The sequence below is a fragment of the Juglans microcarpa x Juglans regia genome, chromosome 1S, assembly GCF_004785595.1.
Source record: "Juglans microcarpa x Juglans regia isolate MS1-56 chromosome 1S, Jm3101_v1.0, whole genome shotgun sequence".
Classification (NCBI taxonomy): domain Eukaryota; kingdom Viridiplantae; phylum Streptophyta; class Magnoliopsida; order Fagales; family Juglandaceae; genus Juglans; species Juglans microcarpa x Juglans regia.
The window spans coordinates 4773299-4799071 of record NC_054595.1 but is presented as its reverse complement, the minus strand read 5'-3'; the positions used below and the strand labels follow the sequence as shown (position 1 = coordinate 4799071).

Sequence of the window (25773 nt, the reverse complement as noted above, 5' to 3'; positions counted from 1 at the left end):
AGGTATCCTGATTATTATTCAAAAAGTGATGCATTGTTCTTATTTGGTTCCTTTCTATCAGATTTGCAATGGAATCAGTTTTCATCATCACCACCACCAAAACCCTAGCCATCTGAAATTTCTCTTTTCTGTCTGAAATTGCTCTCTAAAATTATTGTTATTGTGATAATTCCATGTGTTCCAAACTATAAGTGCTTACATTATATTTAAAAATATTTGAGATAAGCCTACATAAAAAGGGGATAATGATTTTACAAGTTGTGCTTAAATACATTGCATAATGTATAACTCATTATAATTATAACAAAAATCAAAAGGCATGCTTTTTATGCTAGCTTATGAATGATATTTAATCAGTAGAAATATTTATTTGGCTGCGGGCGAGAATACGAGTTGTGGTAATCTGGCTCCGGCACCATAACACTTGATAGCAATGAACCCTGCAGGGCCCTTCCCTCTGGCTCCTTGAGGAACTCCTTATCTTCGATGTAAGCTTGAATCTCAGCAATGGTCGCTCTTAACCCCGACTCTTCACGTGCTTTCAGTGCTTCCAGAAAGTTGTTAGAGATGATGCTCAGCACCTTCATGAACTGAGATTTGTATTTTCTGAAGAGAGCAAACCCTGCCGTCTGTAAAAACAATAAGATTTTGAAATGAAGTTTATGCAAATATTTATGCAAAAGAGCTTAATGTTTGTATATTAACATACTTGCAGGAATGCATTCAGTGCAACGGCAGTATATCTATTGGCAGGCATGGTGTTTAAGAACCGTGCAATCCATGCCCAACCTTCTTTCAGGCCATGTATGTTCTGGACACCTTGCACTTCTGTCTGCCAAAAAAATGATTCTTGGTAATAGCTGCTTTTCGTGAACTTCCCAATAACTAAAAATAAAGTTTCCATCACCTCAAAAGTCCAAACCACAAAAGCATAGGTACAAACCTGAATGACGGCCCCATACAGTTTCATGTAGGACTCTAACCGTCTCAAATGGTCCTCAATGCTCTCAATCTTTCCTTCTGTTTCTCGGTATCCAATGGCCTTGTAATAAGCTTCTTTGGATTCAAATGCCGACTGAAGTTGAGAAAAATAATTTAAATCCATACCATAGCAGCGGAATCCAAAATAATAATAGCAGTAACAAGTGGTAGGGCCAAGAAATTTAAACTTCCGACTTTGTTATTTTATTGGATTGGGTTAACCACTTGAACGTATATCCATATAATTAAGTGAGATTTCAAAATCTCATAAGCTAGCCATAACTTGACTATTTTCAAATAGTTGGTTTTGGGAAAATAATTAAATAATAATCACCATTGTAATTTGTCTCAAAAGCTCAAATATGTCATCCAACTGAAAATCTTCAATTGAAAGAAAGAGTACAAGACAAAGAACGAGGAAAGAAACAAAGGAATTGGAAGGTTACCCTCATGCTCATATAACTATACAAAATTCCACAATAACAATCAATGCTCAATACAGGTATCGCGATCTCTATTTGGTTTGCCTATGGCCCGTTTGGGAACAGAACTATTCTCAAGTATTCTTAGATATTTCCTTTCCAAATATCACTCAAACACAAAACACTTTTCAATTTCAAATCTTCAACTTTTTCATCTAATCATTACAATTTTTCTAAACTCCCAAACAAAACACAAAACCCTATACAACTTCGCCCAAACTTCCAAATAAAAATTATATTCAAACAATATTTTAATTTTATAATATTTTTATTCAACTTTTTCTCTCTCCTTTCCCAAAACCCAATAAAACGTCTTAACTCAAAATTATTTCACTACTATTCACAAACTCTTTCACTATTTTCACAGATATTCTGAGTCTTAGTATCCAAACCAGCCCTAAATCTATCTAGATTTGATAGGTCAGTCAAGCCTCATCCCGTCTATTTAAAGCAGGAACATCCACATCATATGGAACTCTTAAGTCGATCAACCATATGTACAATCCTTAAAAGTATTGACAAATGCATCAATGCTACCCTACCCTACCTTCCTGTCACTACGCAAACAACAATTGTTAATGTGTCACGTTTTTTGTATACATCCATATAGTGGTAGTCACATACTGGTTTTACAACATCAGAATATATGGAGACACGTGATTTCCATATTTATGTTAATTATCAAATGCATGTGCTTTCATTTGTTCTGATTTTGTGACTGCAGTCTGCAGGAAAGTATTAATATGCTACAGTTGCTGTAACAGGTGATGTTTACATGTGGGATGAGGAGAAAGGTAAGGATAACTGGTTTAACCTATAACGGTGGGTGATGAGTGCAGAAGGCCAAGACAAAAGGATGAGAGTATTGGGGAAACAAGTTCCTTTGGAAAAAAATGATTTTTTATTTTTTTATTGGAAATGTATACTAACTGACATGACATGAGAAATTGTCCTCAAACAATGATGGATTAATCGTCAAAGCCAAACATAAAATAACCATAGATTGATGGTAAACAAAGTTCAAGTTGATAAACATCACCTTTGAGTAAATTATGTGCTTTGGAACAGTGTAAGTGCAGGCTCTGTGGAACTCGGCTAGAAGGAGATCCATTGCATGTGGAACCTGATTCACATATCATCGAAATATAAGCAACTAAATATAATATGTACAATAGCTGCAGATTTGATTAAGTCCTCTTCCCACCTGACTGACTCCTGACCCGGAAATGACTGCAGTATGGAGACCAAGATGGCGGAAGTCTATTTTTAAATAAATTCAAGGAAAGGAAAGGATCATGCAATAACCTCCTACAATCATAGCTGCAAAGCATATGCACATACATTTTTTTTTTTTGAAAAAAAAATGTATGCAGGTTTCCTTGAGATTAGTGGTGCTGTGACAAGAATGAATCATGTGAGGGCTTGTACTCTATACTAGTCATATCAGTGTCCGTATCTGTGTATTTCCAAATTCATGAACTCTAACACCTTTCTTCCAATTTCATACAGAAATAAAAAATTCCACGAAAGACCTATAGAAGTTGTTTCATTAAGATCTGCCTAGATTGTCACATGCAAACTTAATTATAACCAAATTACCTGCTACTATCCGAACCAACTCGACATATGAGCATACAATTTTTTTTCACATGCAAAACAAGTCAAGGTAGTCCTTAATGTTGCCATATTTTGAAGTTCAAAAAATGAATCCTTTAATTATTCCAACTTTTGAGTAGCATCCTAATGTGTAGAAGAAACTAAAACATAGGAAACAGTAATTAACACATGAAGGATCTCTATAATCAATGTACATCCTTGCCAATCAATTAAACACATCATACCTGTGATATAACAAGAACAATGACATAGCCACATGCAAAAGCATCATTATTTGGGCTTTCACAACGAGAGACTACCTGCATCAAAATTGGTAAATATGTTGTATTCTTAAGCTCACTTCTTACATATAAAAATGCAAACAAAAGAACTTCTATTGTCAATATCCTGAAGTATAAATTCTAAGATCATAATCATATGATGGGAAAATATTCTGAGACGAAGAGCTTCGCAAGACTGCCATCAATTACTTTCTTTTAATTTTTTATCAGTATTTTGTTATCAGTTACTAATTTCCTTCAATAAGAGGAAGTGAATATTGAAATCCTACTGTCAGAAAATCTCATATTTTTAACACATTACATAGTAATATAAGGGGCAGTTGCACTTGCAGTTTGTTGTATAAACATACACCAGATTTGCTTTTATTCTGTCTGAAATTTTACACTACAATGGTTAAATCTAATTTCAAAGTTCTACATCCTCCATTGTTTTGTTATGTAGGTGATGAAAGATCGATGCTGTTTTTCAATGCAGTTTCCATATAATAGCAGAAATCCCATATTTTCCAACTTAAAGCATGTTCAACATGCATGATCCCAAATTTTCCCTCTATCCTCTACATTCTCTGAACGAACAAGCAAAAAAAAAAATCAAATGCATGTCTGTGACCAAATACTTGAAATTACCTTCTTTGCAAATGCTGCAATGCTGATTGACCGAGGGCAAAGAGGATCATTAAAAATCTTTACAATTTCACGTGACTTTTCTCTGCAAGTTGTAAATTAATAAAGCCAAAAAATGCTTATTGCGTTATTGCAACGAATTCTGTCCAAAATGAAAACAATGAATGAAACTGGAATTTGAATTCTTTAATAATTGGCCTTGTTTTTTTCTAACAATTGTCTGAGTTCTGCACATATGGTCCATGATTAGTTTCAAAACAACCACTGATTGAATCTAAAGTTTCTGCATTAACACAGAAGGCAGTTCCATACATATAACTGAGAGGAGTTGGAAGGTCACGAAAGAGATGATTATGGGGATGTACATGGTGGACTGGTTCACTAAAATGTTGGAGGACTGTTCGACAGGCAAGAAGAAGTAATTTTACGCTACTTCACTGGATGTTAAAGCTTTATTGCTAAGACATGTGCTAATGCCCATGATCGCTACATGGCACAAGTGGAAAATTGAGGTGGTGTACAATCTCCATACTCCATGAATGGATGACGCATCACAACCTCAACCAGCTTGATCGGTCACCATGATTCTATTAGTTCACTGCTTTGAACGATACAGTTGAAAAACCAAATATACCAAGGGGCTTGCACTTAATTTACTGGTCCAACCAGGCAATCTTATCCAATACAGTCCAGGGCAAAAGTCCACTCTAAGACAAACAACAAAGAAGTCGATATCACTGTCAGGGTGAACCACCACACAAATCTGATTGGCTGGTGAACGGCAAAAAAATGGGATGCAGGGTGAGTTGGGTTCAAGAACACAAACACAAGAAAAAAAAATAAAATAAAAAGAAAATATATTTATGTACAAGAGTATAGATAATAAAGGTTGACCAAAAAAGTCTAATCACAAAATATTAGGCTAGATTACAATGAAAACTAAAATCACCTCACCTGACGATCTCTTTTGTCCCACTTATTTGTCTTATCAACCTAGCAATATGTCTTTCATAGCTGCTGAAATCCTAACAAAAAATTAGACCATGTCACTCAAATGATATAAAAGATGCAAGTCAATATATCTTAAAAAAAAGGATCGAGATCCTATATATTGCATGCTCAGAATTCAGTAGCTTACAGCCATGACAACAAAAAGGATCGAGATCCTATATATTGCATGCTCAGAATTCAGTAGCTTACAGCCATGACAACAGAAACATGACGCAAACTCTAAGACCTTGTTTTGTTAGGCCATTTTTAAAAAATTTCTCAAAAAGATTTAAAATCAAACCAAACATCTTTAACTCTAAAAAAATACACTATTTCAACTTTTCTTCTAATCATTACCCAATCATCATCCAAACAATAAAATCAAACAAACCCCAATACAAAACACATCAAAAAAGATTATTCAAAATTTTCTCAACCTTGCACAAAACCCAACAAACACTACATCTAAAACTTTTCTCACAAATTCTCTCAATTTTCTCAAAAATGGAGAAGCCAGATATGGCCTAATCTACGACCAACAGTATCAAAGCATGAATAATTACCTTATCTTTTTCTTATTTTTTTCTAAGTAGTTTATCCTTCTCCATAAAAGGTCTAAATAATTTTTTCTTTTTAAGTATAACGGTCTAAAGAAAATTATGAAAACTCACTCCAATATTTCAAATCTTAATCTCTGTAGATCTAGCAATACCTTATTGTGAGTTAACATCAAAGCCTGGTTACTTTCCTCTATCTGCTGAAGTTTTTGTAGTCTCCCCTGTTCTAAAAGAAGAGCACTTTCAGCAGCCCTGAGAACGTTACCTGCCATCACATTGCCAATTAATACCTCTGATGAGGGAAAAAACCTTAACAGAAACAAGTCACTAAACATAACACACAGAGCATGTTAAAAATAAGGAATACCCTCTGATTGTGGGTTTTTTGATTCATCAGATGGAAATCCTTTGGATTCATTTGACATTCCTGAATTGGCATCCAGTTGGCGTCCTGCAGCCGCTTCTTGTGCCACCCCAGCAGCAACCTTTGCTGCTGTTTCATTAGCTTCCCTTTCAGCAGCTTGTTTTGCCTCTCTTCTCTCAACTTCTAAAGCAACTCTTTTTGCTTCCTCAGCTCTAAGTCTTGCCTGCATTTACAAAATGCTTATATCACTCACTAATTAAGTATTTTTATGCATTCCCTGTGACTCTAGTAGGTATATCAGAAGTAATTTGACACTTTCAGATTTACCACAAAAAGGGGGTATGTGACCAGAAAGCCAGTTGGAGGTAGCGAAAAAAGGGAATGCATCTGGTGAAGAAATGGATATTCATTTCAAATAAAGAACAAATTACAACCAAAAGTGAAGAACGTTTTCCTTGCAGAAATATAGAATTCTAAGGCCATATTTGGGAAGTGAGATGAGTTGAGAACGTTCTCATCTCAAAACTTCTCATAATTTCTTTCTTAAACATCATTCAAACCCAAAATACTTCAATTTTAAATCTTCAACTTTTTCATCTAATCTTTTTTTTTTAAGATGTAAATTGCATTGATATGAATGAAATAGACATAGCCCATGTACACAGGATGCATACAAAAGAACACCTAAATACATTCCAGATTAGGGACAAGAAGTCATGAGCATTGTTTCCATCAAGTACAATGGTTGAGAACCAAAGCAATAATGTGTGTATAAAAAAATTCTGAAGCTTCACCATAGTGCGCTCCCAATCTTCAAAGCACCGCTCATTCCTTTCCAACCAAGTACACCACATGATGCACAGCGGAATCATCTTTCATACTACCGCCACTTGAGGACAGCCTTGAATCTTCTTCCAACAAACCAATAAAAAAACCACCCTCAATGGCATTACCCAAGTGATACCAACTCTTCTAAAGATCTCATTCCACAACCCCCTTGTCACCTCACAGTGCAATAATAAGTGATCCACAGATTCTCCGTGCTTTTTACACAAATAACACCAACCCATCACAATGAGCCCCCTCTTGCTCAAGTTGTCCGTGGTCAAAATCTTCCCAAGAGCATCAATCCGTACAAAGAAAGCTACTTTAGAAGGTACACGAGACCTCCAAATCTTCTTCCAAGAGAAATGAACATTACCTTGTGATGCCAATATTTTGTAATACACCCTAACTGTACATTTCTTACTGCCATTGGACCTCCACTGCATCTTATCCTCCTGTGTCGTAATGTTTCCCATGGAGTATATCAACTAGAAAAATTTTGAAACGGTGTGCAATTCCCAGTCATGAATATCCCTATTAAAAAGGACATTCTACTAGTAAGAACCATGAGAAAATACCTGTAAATCCGTCACAGAAGCCTCCTTGTTAACTGCAATACGATAGAGAGCTGGAAAGGCCCTATCAAGAGCGCGATCTCCACACCAAACATCATGCTTAAACCTTATTCTAGAACCCTCTCCAGCCACAAACCGGATATGATTTTCGAAACTCTGCCATTCTCTCCTAATAAATTTCCATAAGCTCATGCCATACCTCTCCCTCACGTCATTGGAGCACTAACCCCCAAAGCACTTTCGTGTCTAGAGTCAATAATTTCCTTCCATAGCGATTCCCCCTCCAAGTGGCACCTCCATAACCATTTCCCCAACAAAGCTTTATTGAAAGTCCTCAAGTTGCACACTCCCAAGCCACCATTCGAAATTGGAGAACAAACTTTATTCTAATTAACAAGAATTTCGTTTCCTCCCTCACTCCCCCCAACAAAAAAGCCCGAAATATTTTCTCAATCCTATTCGCCACCCCTGTAGGCAAAAGAAATAAAGATAAAAAAATAGGTGGAGAGGTAAGTTAAAGTGCTCTTAATTAATGTGAGTCAACCCCCTTTCGATAAATACAATCGTTTCCAACCAGCAAGCCTTTTCTCTACTTTTTCCCAAATAGCTCTAGCCTTAAAAGTCGCCCCAATGGGAGTCCCAAATATTTCATAGGCAAAGAAGACACTTTACAATCCAGGAGACTCGCCAGGCTGTTGATACTAGGCACCACGCCCACCGCAACCATCTCAGACTTGCCAAGGTTCAGCTTAAGCCCCGACACGACTTTAAAACATAACAAAAGTGCTCACAAAGTTTGAATCTGGCTATGATCCGCTTCACAAAAAAGGAGAGTATCATCTGCGAATAAGAGATGTGAGATTATGATAGAGCCGTTAGTGCCATTACCCACCGAAAATACGGATAGAAACCCTCCTACAACAACAACCTTCACCATTCGGCCAAGTGCCTCCATAACTATAACAAAAAGAAGAGGAGACAATGGATCCCCTTGCCTCAATCCACGTGAACTGTTAAAAAATCCAGCAGGGGTGCCATTAACTAGCACCGAAAAGTGAGCGGTAGAGACACAATGTCGAATCCAAGAAATCCACCTATCACCAAAGTCACACCTCCTGAGCAAGTATAAAAGAAATTCCCAATTCACATGGTCATATGCTTTTTCCATATCGAGCTTACAAAGAATACCAGGAACTCCCTCCCGCAACCTATGATCCAAAAACTCATTGGCAATGAGAACTAAATCAAGGATTTGTCTCTCCCGAACAAATGCATTTTGAGGCTTAGAAATAATTTGTTCCAAAACCGGGCTAAGCCGAGCAGCAAGAACCTTCAAAATGATCTTGTATACTCCACTCACAAGGCTTATGAGGCGGAAATCCTCAACTGCCGTAACCCCATATTTCTTTGGTATAAGAGCAATGAACGTCGCATTGAGGCATTTCTCAAACTTCTTGTAAGAGTGGAATTCAAGGAAAACCTACATAACATCACATTTCACAATATTGCGACAAACTTGAAAGAATCACATTGAAAAGCCATCCGGACCCCACGCTTTGTCCTTAGCCATACCCCGAATGACCTTATAAATCTCGTCTTCGTCAAAAGGTCTTTCCAACCAACTCGCACTCTGCAAATCAATAGGCTCAAACAACAAATCATCAAGCTTCAGCCTCCAACAGGCCGATTTCGTGAGGAGGTTCTCATAATAATGCACAATATGATTTTCTAACTCAAAGGGGGAAGAAAGCACTTGAGTACCTGAGTTAAGTGTCAAAAGCATTGTTGCACCTATGCGAATTAGCCACTTTATGAAAAACTTCGTACATTTATCACTTTCTTTTAACCAAAGGGCTCTGGATTTTTGTCTCCATGAAGTCTCCTCCATCAATAACAGCCTCTCCAGTTCAGTCACAACCGAACTCTTCCTCAATAATACCTCCTCGTGTCTCCCATCAATTCCCTCCCCTCTAAATCCTGTAACTCCTGCATAAGGGTAGTCTTCTGATTGTCAACGCTACCAAAAACTTCCAAGTTCCACTTCTTTAGATCTTGCTTCAAAGCCTTAACCTTACCTGCAAGAATGAAATTGAGAGTGCCTGTGAACTAATGAGAAGACCACCAAGAACTCACCTTCTCTACAAAACCATCAGCCGTTAACCACATATTTTTAAACTTGAAATACCGGCGTCTCCCATGAATACCTCCACAATCTAACAAAATAGGGAAATGATCCGAGCAAACTCAGGACAACCGCTTCTGAGACAGCTACGGAAATTGGGTCTCCACAAAGGAGAAATGAGGAACCTATCCAATCTCAACCAACCCCAGCAATTTGACCAAGTGAACTCGCCCCTGAGAAGGGGAAGATCCATGAGGTCAAAATCAAATATGAACTCAGAGAACTCCTCCATGGCTAAGGAATTGCGATAATTCCCCGATCGCTCACTGGGAAAGCAAGTAATATTGAAATCCCCACCCACACACCACGGCACCTCCCATAAATAATATAAACCCGCTAACTCCTCACATAGTCTTCTCCTATCTCTATCCATGTTTGGCCCATATGTGCCTACAAAAGCCCACTCCCATCCATCTACATTATTTTTAAATAAACTAGCGACCAAAAAATTTCCAACACACTCCTCTACCGTCTCCACCACTCTTTTATCCCACATTAAAAGAATGCTGCCTGAAGCTACCAAAGAGGCCAAGTAGGACCAACCCACATACGAACACCCCTACAAACTACGGATGATTCTTCTATTGATGACCTGCAATTTTGTTTCTTGAAAACACACATCAACCTTCCACGACCGCAATAAGGATTTTATGCAAAGGCGTTATTGCGATCGTTAAGCCCTCGCACATTCCAAGAAGAATCTTAACCTTCAAAAGTACAAAGAGTGCCCCTCCCTTTCAATCTATCCTTTCCGCCACTCCCCTCCTTCGCTTCATAATTAATAGTACATGTGAGCCTTTTGAGTTCCCTATCTTGCTTTGTGGCTGACTTCGAACAACCATCTTCAATGGCTACAAGGAGGCCATAAACTGTTCTTCAAAGCCTACACAACAAACCCCAATGCATGCTTGCATCTCCTCTACCTTCTAGAACACCCACTCCAAGACAAACATTTATGGGTTAGGACTAGGGGGAAGTGTGCATAGTTGGTTCAGCACCCCCCCCCCCCAATAGAGCACTCATTGTCACAAATAGCCAACTTAAGTCGTTCATTGATCAAAACTGTACTATCTATCATCTCCATCGCCACTGGATTGCCCTGAGAGCCCACTAAATCATTGTCCCGCGAGTTTTCTGGTGCGATGGTGGCGGCCTATGTGGTCATTGGTTGACCACCCATCACGTGCAACTCTTCAAACAAGAAGATGGGAGGGAGAGGCCTCGATTGTTGGAGCCCCCTCTGTTGGAAGTACGACCGCCGGTGATCTGAACAACGATGTTGTTACAGTCGAAGCATCGACGTCCTCCCTCAAGCTGTTTTGTGCTAGACCCTGCACGTTGGAAGCAGGGGCACAAAATCCTGCACCTTGTTGCTCTACGAGTGCAAACTCCCATTGCATAGCCCCCGTCGGTGGTTTCGCAACCTTCGATGAGGTCCCCTGGCTCTTTGCCGGCAAGGGTGGTTGATACCCACAGCCTCCGACGGTGCCTATGGCATTCGGGCTATGTATTCTCCAAACAGGGCCATTAGGTCTACTTGCCTGGACCCGTTGGGTTGCGTCTCCTCCAAACACGTCGATGGGCCTAGGCTTGCCCATGGGTTGAGGCCCAACACCTGGTCCCTTAAACGGCCCCTTTAGTTGTTGGGTCAAATTTATGCCCATGGGTTCCTTTTCTTTGTTAGACAGCCCATTAGACATCCCCTGGGCCCTTTCTGTAGTCGATGAAGAGGCTCCCCCAAGTTGCCTTCAATTGACCCATCACCCAGTCCCAAGCCCACCCCACCCCACCCCTCCCCTTTATCCTCCTCAATGCATTGTATTAGCCAACTTAAATTAAGCTGCAAATCACCTAGCGAACTCTGCATCTCAGACATAGCCCGAAGGACCATTTCTTTTTGTAGACTGACAACTCCCCTAACACCATCCTCAAGTCTCTGTGCTCCTACAGAAGCGGCAGCACTTCTTGACCGTTGCAATAGTGTGGCCCCACTCAATCGAGCCGAAGTGTTAGAACCAGCATCCCGCTTGACAGGTTGACGAGACAAGTCCAAAAATCTCAAGTGTTGGAGAACCTCCATGTACAACCGGGTAGAAAGTTGAAGCAGGGCTACCGTCGTCGCTGGCAGTGCCGACCCAACGAAGCAACCTTCTCGACCAACCTCCCTCAAAACCTCCACCAGTTTCTGCCATCCCATTCTCTCTCTGTCTTCGGCAACCACCCCCTCGGTACTCTACCAGTGCATGAACACACCTTGGGAGTTTGAGCACCTCTGTGCTATAAAGCCCCTATCACCTTCCCGATGGCCTGTATAAAACTCCTTTCTCCCAACCTTCAAGCAATCCTCCAAAGCTTTAGTGAACCAGCATGTCGTAGCTAACTCCAAGCTCATATTTTTCACAAACTTTCACCCTCTTTCAGTAAGGAGCACCCATCGGCCATCCCTTGACACCTCAAATGACTTTAATTCTATAACAACAGCTTTCGAAAGACCCATTTTCCTACCCATACGAGCAAACTCGCACAATCAAGCAATCACCATCCCTTGACACCTCTAATCATTACAACTTTCTCAAATTTCCAAACAAAATACAAAAAAAAATACAACTTTTTCAAATTTCAAAACAAAAATAATATTACAAAAAAATTAAACTTTACTATATTTTTATTCAACTTTTTCTCTCTCCTTTCCCAAAATCCAACAAAACAACTTAACTCAAACAATTTCACTACTATTTACAAATCATTTCACTACTATTTACAGAATTCACATCTCATTACCCAAACATAAGACAATGTTGTGATGAGACCAAAAAAAAAAAAAAAAAACTAGAATGGCATGCACATTTAAGCATGTTGGGTTGGAGAATGTGATGATATTGTATCAGTTAAACAGAGTACCGTTAGCGTAAAAATACAAATGAAACCCTCCCCACCCCTCCCAAAAAAAAAAGTGTTACATAATCTAATGGAGTTCCTGTTTGCGCATATTCCAAGAACTGACAAGATAACATGGTACCAAAAGATATCTACAGAAGCAATCAAGTCAACAAACCTCAGATTCTGCTCTAGCTTTTTCTTGGCGTATTTTTTCTTCTTGGAGAGCCTTTTCCTTTCTTTTGGCCTCTTCATAAGCTGCATCACTTCTTATTTTTCTTTCTTCTATTTGTGATCTCAATTCATGGTCCCGCTGAACAGCAGTCAAATGATTATCAAGTGCTTCTGCGCTACAATGAGTGCAAGAAAATACAATAATTGATATGACCCATAGTTAAGACCCCAAAAAAAGGAAGAGTACAAAAGGAAAATAATGGGGTGAATCAACAGTAACTAAAAATATTTTATTATGCCTTTAAGTTCACTTTGTAGGTCTATAGAAAATAATAGTAGGAATTTAGATATAACAGGCAAAGGAAGCAAAAATTCATGACAGCAGAGACTAGGATATTCCAAAAACTCAACCATGTCTTCGGTCAGGAAAAAAGAAAATCATTGTAACAAAGAACAAATGGTCTTACATCTTGCGCTGATATTGAGTATCAAGTTTCCTATCGATTTCCCATCTTGCTTCTCTATATTTCTCAACTCGAGTGAGTGCAGAAGCAGACTTTTCAGTTTCACCCATCAAATCTGCCTCCAGTGCAGAAATTTTGCTCCTAATCTTCTCCTATTAGTCAATCCAAACACCAGTTTATGCACCAAGCAGGAAGATTACTGAGACATATACAACAAGACCAATCAAAGAATGGGTTTCTCTACATACAACAACCGAGAAGTCAAGGAGAGCACAAGACGAGAGGTCAAGAAGAGCTTGAGATAAAGTGGTAAATTTTTATGCATCCCCGTTTAACAAATAATTCAATGGAAAAAATGAATGAATGAATAAAAGGAAAAACCTATACACCTTACCTCCGTAAAGTGGTAATAATAGTATGAGCAGCAATGGCAACAGTAGAACTAGATTTTATGCATTTTATATGTACATAGAGACAAAAAGAAGACAATTTTCAGCATCCAGTTTAACAGATAATTCTACGCAAAAATAAACCCATATATGAGGAGCAGAAATGGCAGTAGTAGGTGTAGATTTTCGACACAATCATACATTAGTAGAGACAAAAAGATTTCTTTTTTATGAGTATCAAAACTTTATTAATAAGCACAAAAGGTGCAATTCACGTACAGGACAAAAAGATTACTATTAATCAACAAATTTTTTTTTTATAAGTACTATTAATCAACAATTTATTGAAGATAGTCAATAAATCATTGATTAATAGTTTATGGAGCTGCCAATGTGTGGGATGGGTTGAATTAGTTTCAAATGGCTTCAGGAGGTATTATTGTAACGTGGGATAGGAGGGCTGTGGAATTAGTAGACTATTACGTGGGTGAGTTTTTGGTTGCATGTCACTTTAAGAATGTGGATGATGACGTAGAATGGGCTTTTGCTGGTTTATATGGGCTAGAAGTATTTTGTGGGATGAAATCGCGGGAATCTGCAGCTGGTGGGAGATTCCATGGTGTACAGGAGGGGACTTTAATATTACTCATTATCCTTGTGAGCGAGTAGGGGATTCTATGATTTATAGAGCTATGTCCGAGTTTTCTGATCTCATTTCTGAGCTGCAGCTGGTTGATTTACCAATGGTGGGAGGGGACTATACGTGGTCAAATGGAAGAGCATGGTCCCGGCTGGACAGAATCTTGGTTTCGGCTTCTTGCGAAGCACTCTTTCCGGAATTAAGACAGAAAAGACTGCAGCGAATTGTTTCAGACCATTATCCTATCTTGTTGGATTGAGGGGGCATTGTTAGTGGAAAGAGATATTTTAAATTTGAAAATATGTGTTGGAGGATGAGGGTTTTATTGAAAGGGTAAGGAGGTGGTGGGTTTCATATCAGTTTTCTCGTACTCCAAACTTTGTTTTGGCTGGTAAGCTTAAGGCGTTAAAACAGGATTTGAAAAGATGGAATGTGGAGGTTCTTGGCAATGTTAATAATAAAAGAAAACAGCTTATGGAGCAGCTGCATATTTTGGAGGAAAAGGAGATGAAAGGTGAAATATCCTATGAGGAAAAGGAGAAGAAGATAGGGGTAATGACAGAAATTGAAAAGCTCACCCTTATGGAAGAGATTTCGTGGAGGCAAAATCAAGAATTCTTTGGCTGAAGGAAGGTGACAAATGTACGAAATTCTTTCACGTAATGGCTAATTCACACCGTAGACATAATGCTATTGAGGTTCTCCATGTAGGTGATAATGTTATTACCGATAATGGGGAGATTGGAGATCTTTTTGTGAATTATTATGAGAAGCTTTTTCGGGAAGAATATTTTTGGAGACCTAAGTTAGATGGGCTGTCTTTCAAGTCCATTGATCAGGTTAGTGCAGATTGGTTGGAGAGGAATTTTGAGGAAGAGGAAGTTCTTGATGTTGTTAAAGGTATGTACAAAGATAAGGCACCGGGTCCAGATGGCTTTTCTATGGCATTTTTTCAATGTGAAGGTCGACATTATGAAAGTTTTTGGAGAATTTTATTCTTTCTTAAAATTTGAGGAGTTTTCATACTACATTCATTGCCCTTATTCCTAAAAAGGCGGGCGCTGTAGATACGAGTGATTTTCGCCCTATTAGCTTGGTGAATGGGATGTTTAAGGTCATTTCTAAGGTGCTAGCTAACTGCATGAGTGTGGTCATGGACAAGATTATTTTGAAGTCTCAGAATGCATTTGTGAGGGGAAGACAAATCCTGGATTCGGTTTTACTTGCTAATGAACGTTTGGAAAACAGAATTTTTTGATAAGTGAGAACGTACAGTTGTTAAATCAATTGGAAAGCAGAATTAGAATGGGTAAATCTGGAATCTTAGTTAAATTGGACATGGAAAAGGCTTTTGATACTTATCAAAAAAAAAAAAAGGCTTTTGACCATGTCAATTGGGACTTTCTTCTTTATTTACTTGGGAGATTTGGTTTTGAAGAGAAGTGGTGTTCGTGGATAAAACATTGTATTTTGACTGCCATATTTTCTTTATTGGTGAATAGCACTCCGGTGGGTTTTTTTAATAGCTCCCGTGGACTAAGGCAAGGAGACCCCTTACCTCCTTATCTTTTTGTATTAGTTATGGATGCTTTGAGTTGTATGATCGAAGCGGCTGTGAAGAGGAATTTTTTGTCGGGATTTATGGTGGGAGATGACTTACGGGGCAGCATTACTGTTTCACATTTACTTTTTGCAGACGATACTTATTACTTAGTGATTCAATTCAAGATCATCTCCGTGCTTTGAGAGCCTTATTGCTATGCTTTGAAGCTGTTTCAGGACTTATAATTAACTTATCTAACTCTGAAATTGTTCCCGTGGGTACGGTCAGCAATATTTTTTATTTGGCTAACATCTTGGGACGTAAGGTAGCTTCTTTACCTTTGAAATATCTTGGGTTACCTTTGGGTGCTCCTCACAAATCACTTTCTATATGGGATGGGGTTATTGAGAAAATTGGGAGGCGGCTAGCTGGTTGGAAAAAACTCTATTTGTCAAAAGGGGGAAGAGTTACTTTGATTAAGAGTACTTTGTCTAATCTCCCCACATAATTCCTCTCTCTCTTTCCTTCACCCGCAGGGGTTGCAAAAAAATAGAGAGGATTTTTCAGAATTTCTTGTGGGATGGTTATGGGGAGGAAAGAAATTTTAATTTGGTGAGTTGGAATAAGGTTTGCCAACCGGTTTCATGTGGAGGTTTGGGTGTGCGAAATTTAAAGCTTTTCAGTAAAGCTCTACTTGGAAAATGGCTTTGGAGGTGCCATTTTGAGAGTAATGCATTATGGAGACAAATTGTGGATTTTAAATATGGGAGAATGTGGGGGAGCTGGTGCACAAATGAAGATAAAGGGGTGTATGTGGTGGGTTTGTGGAAGTCCATCAGGTTAGTATGGGGGGACTTTGTTAAAAACTTAAATTTTAAAGTGGGGGATGGGGCAACTATTTACTTTTGGAATGATACTTGGTGCAGGGATTCAGCTCTTAAGTACATTTATCCTAATTTATTTAGGATTGCTAGAGATAAAGGGGCTGCAGTGGCTGTGTCTTATAAAGATTTCTAATAACATGCTTCAGTGGAATGTGGATTTCAACAAAGATGTGCAGGATTGGGAAGTGGGTGAGATTTCTGATTTTTTTGAAAGATTATATGATATGAAAATTGATCAGAATAGAGAGAACAACCTGCTGTGGTTGCAAACAAATAATTCCAGATTTACTGTAAAATCTTTTTATCAGGCATTAATTAGTCAGGGAGTTAAAGACTATCCTTGGAAATGTATTTGGAGGGCAAAGGTGCCTAGAAAGGTTGCTTCTTTCTGTTGGTTGGTGTCTCTTGGGAATTTTTTTTTTTAATAAGTATCTCTTGGGAAAATATCTCTTGGGAAAATATTAACCACGGATAATTTGAGGAAAAGAGGTTTTTGTGGTTGATTGGTGTTTTATGTATAAGAAGGATCATAAATCTATTAACAATCTTTTTCTTCACTGGGAGGTGGCAACAATCTTTTGGGTGAAGATTTGTCATGTTTTATTTTAGTACTCTTTTTACTTAGTACTGTTTTTGCTTTAGCTTGTATTTAGGTTTACTTACTTGTATACATCCTGTGTACTTGGGCTATGCCTATTTACTTGGAATAAATTCTCTTATTAACTATAAAAAATCATCAGGTTATATATCTATAAAAATTTGCATAGGTGTTGCTCTTGTATATGTCCTGTGTACTTGGTTATGCCTATTTTTCAATAAAGCTCTTATTTACTGATAAAAAAAATATATCTAAAAAAATATTTATTGTCTAAATCTAATTTACTAGTAGTAGACAGAGTACAACAAGTGGAAATGTAGCAAACTACATCGAGATCTACAATACTACATACCTTAGTATCAACTTGATGTTCATATGTTAGTTCACATAAAGCACTTTCTACTAATCCCACTTCATCCATCAAGTAGGACTGGAACTCAAGAGCCAACTCATCATCAGAATCATCACTGTTATTGAAACGTAAAAGTAAGTGCAAACGCCATCATTGAATATCTTGCAAAACATAGATATCCTACATTACAATGCCTGGACATGGGCAATTAAAACATGATTGCGAAACAAGTAATGCCCCCAAGAACATTTCCATTTTCAAATAAAGTTGCCCACATGAAACGGAAGAGAAGTTGGCACCTCAAATAATGTTTTTCACAGTTGAACCATTTCACAGGCACTAATCTTCGATTGTCCTCACCATGACTTTCAGAATCCATCATCTCATCCTCGAACACACGCATTACAAAAGGCCTAGGACATTTATCATCACTCTTCTCATTTGATAAGTCTCTAAACAAAGTTGCAGATGGAAAAAGGCTCAGACTAGCAATAATAATCACTAGTTATATATATAAAAATAAAAAAATTCAAACTACACCATTGAGAGCATTGACAAAATGGCATAGACAAGAAATCTGATACCGCAGTCTTGATTTGGTGAAATGTGCAGGAACAATTGCAGAGTTATTGAGCTTCATTTCCAATGAATTAAGCTCTGCTAATAAAGCATCAAAGCTCCAATCTGGCTCTGGGTCCAGGGCGATTCCATCAACACTTTGGGGACAACGAAGTTCCAACTTCATAGCTCCCCTATATATAAAGAATCACCATCAATTGAAAGAGCATACAGAAAAAAAAAAAAGCAACAAATTTTAAACTGAAACAATAATTCTACACAGAAGCCCCACACCCGCGCACCCTCCATGTTGGCAATGAGCAAATTCTCATTTTTGCCCTTATGGTTTCAAACAGATTCTTTTGTTGTTTCAAAGTCTCCCTCGCTGACCCCCTTTTCTCCTTCAGTGGAAAACACCAGTTAGGGTTTCAATAATTTTTCTCCTTCAGTTTAACGCCACTTTGGGTCTCAATGGCGGTGTCCATTCCGGCAAGCCATATTAACAGGGTTAGATGTAAATCCGAAATCTCCCAACAGAAGTCTTAAATGCTAAATTTTCTTTCATGATATAAATACAGGGAATTTTTAGTTGTAATAGTCTTCATCTATAACCAGGATAAAAACGAGCATTTTCCCTATCATAGTTTCTTGCGTCAAAACCTCCTATCGCAGGTAAAGACATAAATTTAGAAAATATACATACTAAGAGAGAAATTTTGTAAAGAAAATCCAGGGTATGCGGAGCTATTTCAACATAAATGTAGAAACCATGAGAGATGTAAAGAAAATCCGGGGTATGCAGAAGCAGTCGCTCGAAAGCTCAAATACTGTGGGCAGATGAAGTGGCGGAAGCTCTGGTATTGCGGGCAGTGGCGAGGCCTTCAGAAGTTGGCATTGATGACGTCGTTAGAGGCAGGTAGCAATGTGCAGCAGGGTTCTAAAGATTGGGGGATTCGATGAAGGCAAAATGTTGGGGGTTGAATAGCTGAGCAGACGTTTCTGTTTCTGTTTCTGTTTAAAACAAGTTCGTCCCCCTTTTACTTTTTAAGGCTGTGTTTGCCTTTCATTATTTTTCTCTTTCTTTAAGCAACTCATGACCTCCACAGGTGTGCGGCTATGTCAAAATATCAGGCTACTGTGTAGCAGAACTCGAACAGAAAAGGAGGAATGTTTCATACTTTCTGTTGCTTTAATTTAGGAAATTTGGAAAATAGAGAATCATCTAAATCATAATCTCTAACTGAGTTGGACTTGTTTCAGCTGCCAAATTCTACACATTCAACGTTGTTAGTATTCTAAACAATAAAATAGGAGATAGATGGTGAGCTCACATTGTCTAAAAGCTCCAAGGAGAGGAGCCTTTCGCTGAGAATGCTTCGAAAATGGAAGACTGATATGGATCTAGGAGAGAGGCTGACAATTGGCCTTCAAGGTTTCTGATTATGCTCTTCACTTCTGGTGCCCTGGAATTAGGTTTTTGAACGGAGGGGCCGTTGCATTTTCCGCTTTCTTCTTCTTCTTCTTCTTCTTGTTTTTTTTTTTTTTTTTTTACAGAACACACATAGAAGGCAAAGACGAGCGAGACGAAAGGAATTGGGGCAATCTTTTCTGTGCAAGGAATGGAAGTAATGTTAGTATCATTTCGGTTTAAGTATTGAAATTGAATATTTTGTACCCTTTTCGTATTAATTATATGCAAAATGATTTACTGACGATATTTTATACAATACATTATATAATAATATATTAAATAAATAATATTTTTATAAAATTATGTTATTTTTATAAGATATTTTATAAAAATATCCCTTATTTAATACATTGTTATATAATATATTATACAAAATATTGTAAGTATATCATTATTCTAATTATATATTACATATAAATATTTAAATGTATATATAAATTAACAACTAATAGAATAAATATATTTATCATGAATATGTGTGTGTATATATATATATATATATATATGGAAGAATTGAAGATTTATAAAATCAATATACGTTAAAAAAATCACAAACTTAAGTTGAGATACAAAAACAAAGAAAAAAAAAAGAGAATAGAGAGATTATAAAAATAATGATATTTAAAAAAGAAAGACTAATGAGACATATTTACAGTTACAAAAAAATTAAAATTATATAAATATATTTTATATTCTATAATTAATTAAATACTATTTCGATTTAAAATGTACAAAAATGTCATTCAAGTATAAGAAAATTACAAAATCAGGCTAAAACGGAATAGGGATCGGAATGTCAATTCCGAAATGGCTAGAATTTGATCGAAATGGCCGAAATTTGAAGCGAAATGAAACAATGAGGTATAGTGTACTAAATATTACACCAAAATGGAAAATTTGACCGAAACGGAACGGAATTGAATTTAAAACTATGAATGGGAGGATGCTGCGTTTGCATCTTACAATCAAGGGTCAGATTTCAACCACATATAGGTTTTTCCTTCTCAAAGGGACGAAGAGGCAATCTTAAAAAAAAAAAAAGCTTTAACTATAAATGAATTTTATAAAAGTAAACTTGTAAACTGATATAGTTTGATGTGATCTGTCAGATTGTAAATTTATTTTTATTGTAAAGTAAATCTAATATATCACATAAAACTATATCAATTTGTGAGTTTGCTTTTATAAAATCTTTTTAGTTGTTGCATTTCTCTAAGAAAAATATTTAGTTTACACAAATTTAAGAAAAGTTTACAAATGTCGTTGTTTAACGAGATTTATTATATTGTAAAATTATTTTTATTATAAAATAAATTTAACGTATTATACTAAGAGTTTGTTTGGTTATTAAAAATCTTGAGATTACTAAGAATATTTTTTAGATATATTGTTTATTAGGTTTGGAAAATGAAAGACAAAAATTTGAATAAACTTTTTTTTTCCCAAAAAATAAGTTTTCTATTATGAGAAATAGATATGTCGAGTTGAAATATAATTTTTTAAGAAGATTTTTTTTTTTTTTGAACAGTTTAAGAAGTTTTTTTGAATTTGTAAAAGGTTGCATTTATTTTTGCTTTTGTACAATGATCACACAAAAATATGAATACATTAGAGCATATTCATTGGATTAGCAAAATGTAAAGTCAAATTTTGGCTAATATCAAAATCATTACCAACAAGTAAAAACCAGTACACAATGACTATGAAAACAAGATTTGACTAGAATTCTACAGTAGTTGCTCACCCTGAAGGTAACAAAAAGTCTAGCTTTGTAATAGACATTGTTTCTCTCCGTACAATATCTTACTTTTCTCTCAGTACACATCTACGATGGGAAGTTTGTTCTAGTGACTCCTCATCGAAATCAACCCTCTTGTCTTTACATTCATTTTACAGTCTTGTGACAGACATGGGCTTCCTTAAACATCTTAATAGAAACAAAAGTATTCTTTTTATCTATGGAGGGTGGAAACTATTGTCGTATCACGAAGAAGGGTAGGAAGGTAACCAAGGAGATGATGCTCAACCATGCCAATGCTTGTTGGCTGGTGAACACAGTAGAAGACTATTTTTTTTTTTTTCGAGGGGAAGGAAAGCTTTTTACAATACTTATCGGGATGGAACCAAAGCTATGTTTGCTTATAGGCGTTCTAATGCTTATGGGCGTTTCTTGGAAGTAACAGAATATGGTGGTGGCAACAGGGTTCAAGCTCTTTTAGCGATCCCGAAAGGGATAGAAGGAAAGGGCTGGAAAATTTTGTCTATGGAGTTAAAGAATGTTCTGTCAAGGCATGCTTCGGCTAAGAAGGCTTTAGTTTTGACCCCACGACTGGATAAAGATGAGGACAAAGGGAAGGAGACGAAGAAGTAGACCAAGTCATATGCAGAGGCGACGTTGGGTGGTGTAGGGAAAAGGACGGAAGTGCATGGAGGTACAAGCCAGCCCCTTGGCGTTATAGCAAGGTGGAAAAAACAAAAAAAGGAGTGCATGGTAGGAGAACGTACAGGCGATAATGCAGAGAAATACGACAAACATGATGTACCCGAAATGGGGAGTGGGACTCTGTCATATGTCTGTTCAGAGGAAGGTAAGGTGCGGAGGGCTCTGTTTAGTTTGAAAGAGAAAGTTATCGGTGTAAAGGAGGAAATGGAATCACTAAGGAATGAGATAGAAAAGCTGATCTCCAAAGTAGACAAGGGCTTGAGCTTGAGCCAAGGCCATCAGTTTCTAAATACTAAAATACTTGATGGGCGAAAGCCACTCAAGCCTGTCAAAGAAAAGGCTAAGATTGGGTTGGGCTGGAAAGGCCCAAATCAAATTCCTGGTATGAAATGGAGGGTAAAATAGGCTGGGTCCTGTTTTGAAAATGGCTCAACGTCTAGGCCCGTATCATAACCTTGTGGGAGGCCTAAGGAGACACCCACTTTTGCGTTTGGGCCAATATCACAGTCTGTCCCTGGGCCCATGGACCCACTTCCGATACACCGACTTGAGGAGACACCCACCTTTGCACCGATAACTCTTGTCTCCGATTCCGACAGCACCTACGCTGGCCAATCTCTATCAGTACCAATAGAGATGTTACAAATTTGCATGGTGGTGCCTACGGAGCACATGGGTGGGCCATCAGATCTCGTGGTGGCATAGACTCTAGCGTTGGCACTATCTGGGTTGCCTCCTATAACCATGGCGGCAAAGATTGTGGTCCTGACGTCGGAGAAGGCTACAACACCGAGTTTTGCATACAAATAGATGACATAGGTGATGAGAGTCTTGGAACACTGCGAGAAACCACATAAACCATTAACAGAACCTTTTGAGCTAGTTTCCAACCACCGTTCTGTGCTGTCTACTGTTCCGATACCCCAAAAAAAACATGTCAGCCAAGAAACAGCTATTTGTGGTTAATGGATAGTTGGTGAAATGGGGAAGCTGAATTGGTCGGTACATTGGTTTTGCTTGAGGCTAATAAGGATGGGGAGGAAGAACCTATTCCTCTAAACTCTTTTGATCCCAACGTGTCAAATTGGGTTATCTAGAAAGCGATGGAATTTAAACATTGTGTAGGGATTACTTGTGAGGGTTTTGAAGTTGAATGTATGGCCTTACTTACAGCCATAAAGGCCGGTAATGCACAATCCAAATCCAATCTATCCATTAATTTGGTTAAAAAGAGGGAAAGATAATTTAAGAGGCTTACGTGTGCAATGAAAGATGATGGTGGAGAGAAGAGCTCTAACCGGGAGCGTTGCAAGGGGATGGGTAAGATGGTTGCTCTATAACGCCAAAAATAATATCATGGAACGTGAGAGGGATGCATAAACTTAATAAGTGGCTCCAAGTTAGAAACTTACTTCGCCAATGGAAATGGGATATTATTTGTTTACAGGAGACCAAGTTGGAAGCTATTACAAGATAACTAGTCTGCAACTTATGGAGAAGGCAACTTGTTGGGTCGTCTTACTTGCAATCTAAAGGATCATCCGGGAGAATCCTAATTATGTTTGATAAATGTGTGGTGGAAAGGGTAGAGGAATGTGTGGGTGACTTTATTGTAGCGTGCTCTTTTGTGAATCTAGAAGACTGCGTCAAATGGGCATTTGCTGGAGTTTATTGCCCAAATATTGATTCGAATAAAAGGTAAATGTGGGAAGAATTGGCGGGACTTCTTAATTGGTGGGAGTTACCAAGTTGCATTGGGGGTGACTTTAACATAACTCGCTTTTCAAGTGAAAGGTCGAGTATATCCAACATCACTCCTGCCATAAGGAATTTTTCCGATTTCATTTCAGAATATGAGCTTATAGACATTCCATTAACAGAATGCACGTTTACTTGGTCTAACAACCGAGAATTTCCATCTTGGTTGAGGATTAATTGATTTTTGTTAACTCTAGAATGAGAGTTACATGTCCCGAATGTAGCGCAAATAAGATTACCTCGTTTATGCTCAAATCATTTTCCCATCATTTTAGACTATGAAGGCATCCAATAGAGGTAGAAGATATTTTAAATTTGAGAATATGTGGCTTAAAATTGACGGTTTTGTAGACAAGGTTAGACAATGGTGGGCTTCTTACAATTTCCAAGACTCTCCAAGTTTCATAATGGCAAAAAAGTTGAAAGTGTTGAGACAGGATTTGAAGCATGGTGATGGACACCAAGGATTTTGGTTTTCTTGGTGAGTTTTCAAATTGATTGTAGGTTCAAGGGATTCTATTCTCACGGGTTCATCTCAAATGGAATGAACAAATTTTTGGCAATGTGCTTCAGCACAGACGCTTTCTTTTGGAGGAGTTGCAAGGTCTAGAGGTCGAGGAGGAGGCCAAAACACTCCTTGAATCTGAGAAAATTCGCAAGAATTAGGTAGTCGCTGAAGTTGAAAAAGTAACATTGATGGAGGAGATTTCATGGAGACAAAAATCGAGGGCACTCTAGCTCAAGTAGGGAGATAAATATACGAAATTCTTCCATAATGTGGCTAATTCTTATAGGAGGAATAATGCTATTGATATGCTAATGGTAGATGGGGCAATTTCTTCATATAAGATGGTAATCAAGAACCATATCGAGCATTATTATCAACAACTCTTATCCGAAGAGCACAACTGGCATTGAAAGTGGATAGTTTAACTTTTTCTGCAATAGATCAACAAAGTGCATGGTGGTTAGAAAGGCCGTTTGCAGAAGAGGAATTATGCAAAGTAATCAGAGGTATGGCTAGTGATAAAGTGTAACATCTAGACCCCAAAAGTGTGATGTTATAATTTTTATTATTATTATATTTACTATTTTATTAGATATGTTTTGAGATAGTAATTTGTTTTGAATATGATTTCTCTACTGTTCAACTATACGTCTCTTTTATTTTCTGTTTGGTCTCCTAGATTAGAATAGGTTCCTAGTTTGAAACTAACTCCCAACTCCAGACTCTATCCAATGTCCTTATGATCCACGATACCCATTTTCCTTGCCTATAAAACCACCCGAGACCTCCAGAAATTAACACAAGAAACCTTATACACAGCCACCATAGCAGCTTCTGCAAACCAAGAAAACCACTCTCACATCCAACTGAGACATTTACCTCGACGGAATCCACCACAGAAGCCGTCGACGGTGAGCTTTTCCCCCACCTCGAAGTACGCCATCGCTGTTTGAGCCCAACTCGTCGATTTCTCTCTCCCTCTTTATCGATAATGACTATTTGGCCATGTGCTTGTGCTGTCATCGCCAACCACCTCAAGAGACTTCGAAGTACCACTCTCGGAGCCAGAAATTACCGACCAACCCAACCTAGGTGAACCCACTTCCTTCCGGTAAGTCCTCGATGGGATCTCTCTCTCTCCTCGTGATTTTCAATTCTCGACTGGACAGAACCTCTCTCTAACTCTCTCAACCTTTCCTCTCTCTTGTGTCGTACCACTGCCCAGAGACACCAGTTGCGTCGCCAATCACTCCAAGCCACCTAGAGTCGCCGTCGTGCTCAGCCCCTCTCTCGATGAGTTGCTGTACGACTCTCTTACACTCTCCCGTAGGCCGTAAGCATGCCTTCCCAATTTTGTTTCTTCTATTTCAGCCTTGTTTAAAATACCCATGCATTACTATTAGTTTTACACAAATACCCTATACCAAGTCTTGTCGTAAGATGTGTTTCCTTTTATGTCTTTTGTTTTTAGCCCTTCCCAAAAAGCCCTCTGCTAATTCCAAAATTACTTATATGCCCTTTTAACCTTTGATTGCGTAACCTCCTGAGCCTCTATTTCTTTAGGCCTTAAGCCCAATCCGCTAGTGTTTTCTTTAAGTGGTACTGGGCCTAGTTTCAAATAAACTTGTTGGGCTTA

General features: G+C 38.0%; 1 protein-coding gene across 6 annotated transcripts; it reads right to left on the bottom strand.

Moving 5' to 3' along the window:
- Positions 1-340: 340 nt before the first annotated feature.
- Positions 341-25455, bottom strand: LOC121245909 (protein GLE1-like). 6 transcript variants are annotated; one of them, XM_041143818.1, is made up of 16 exons: positions 25017-25455; positions 19289-19484; positions 17984-18151; positions 17699-17851; positions 17400-17514; positions 12997-13145; positions 12534-12705; positions 5900-6119; positions 5688-5797; positions 4940-5010; positions 3989-4070; positions 3305-3379; positions 2503-2586; positions 944-1075; positions 710-832; positions 341-629 (listed from the first exon to the last, which is right to left on the bottom strand). In XM_041143818.1, coding segments are annotated over exons 2-16 (1932 nt in total). In that variant the 5' UTR covers positions 19291-19484; positions 25017-25455; the 3' UTR covers positions 341-353. The 6 variants fall into 6 exon arrangements, 4 of the variants coding, with proteins under 4 accessions (XP_040999752.1, XP_040999753.1, XP_040999751.1 ...); XM_041143819.1 differs by lacking the exon at positions 19289-19484; XM_041143817.1 differs by lacking the exon at positions 25017-25455 and having other exon boundaries at positions 19289-19600.
- Positions 25456-25773: the final 318 nt, after the last annotated feature.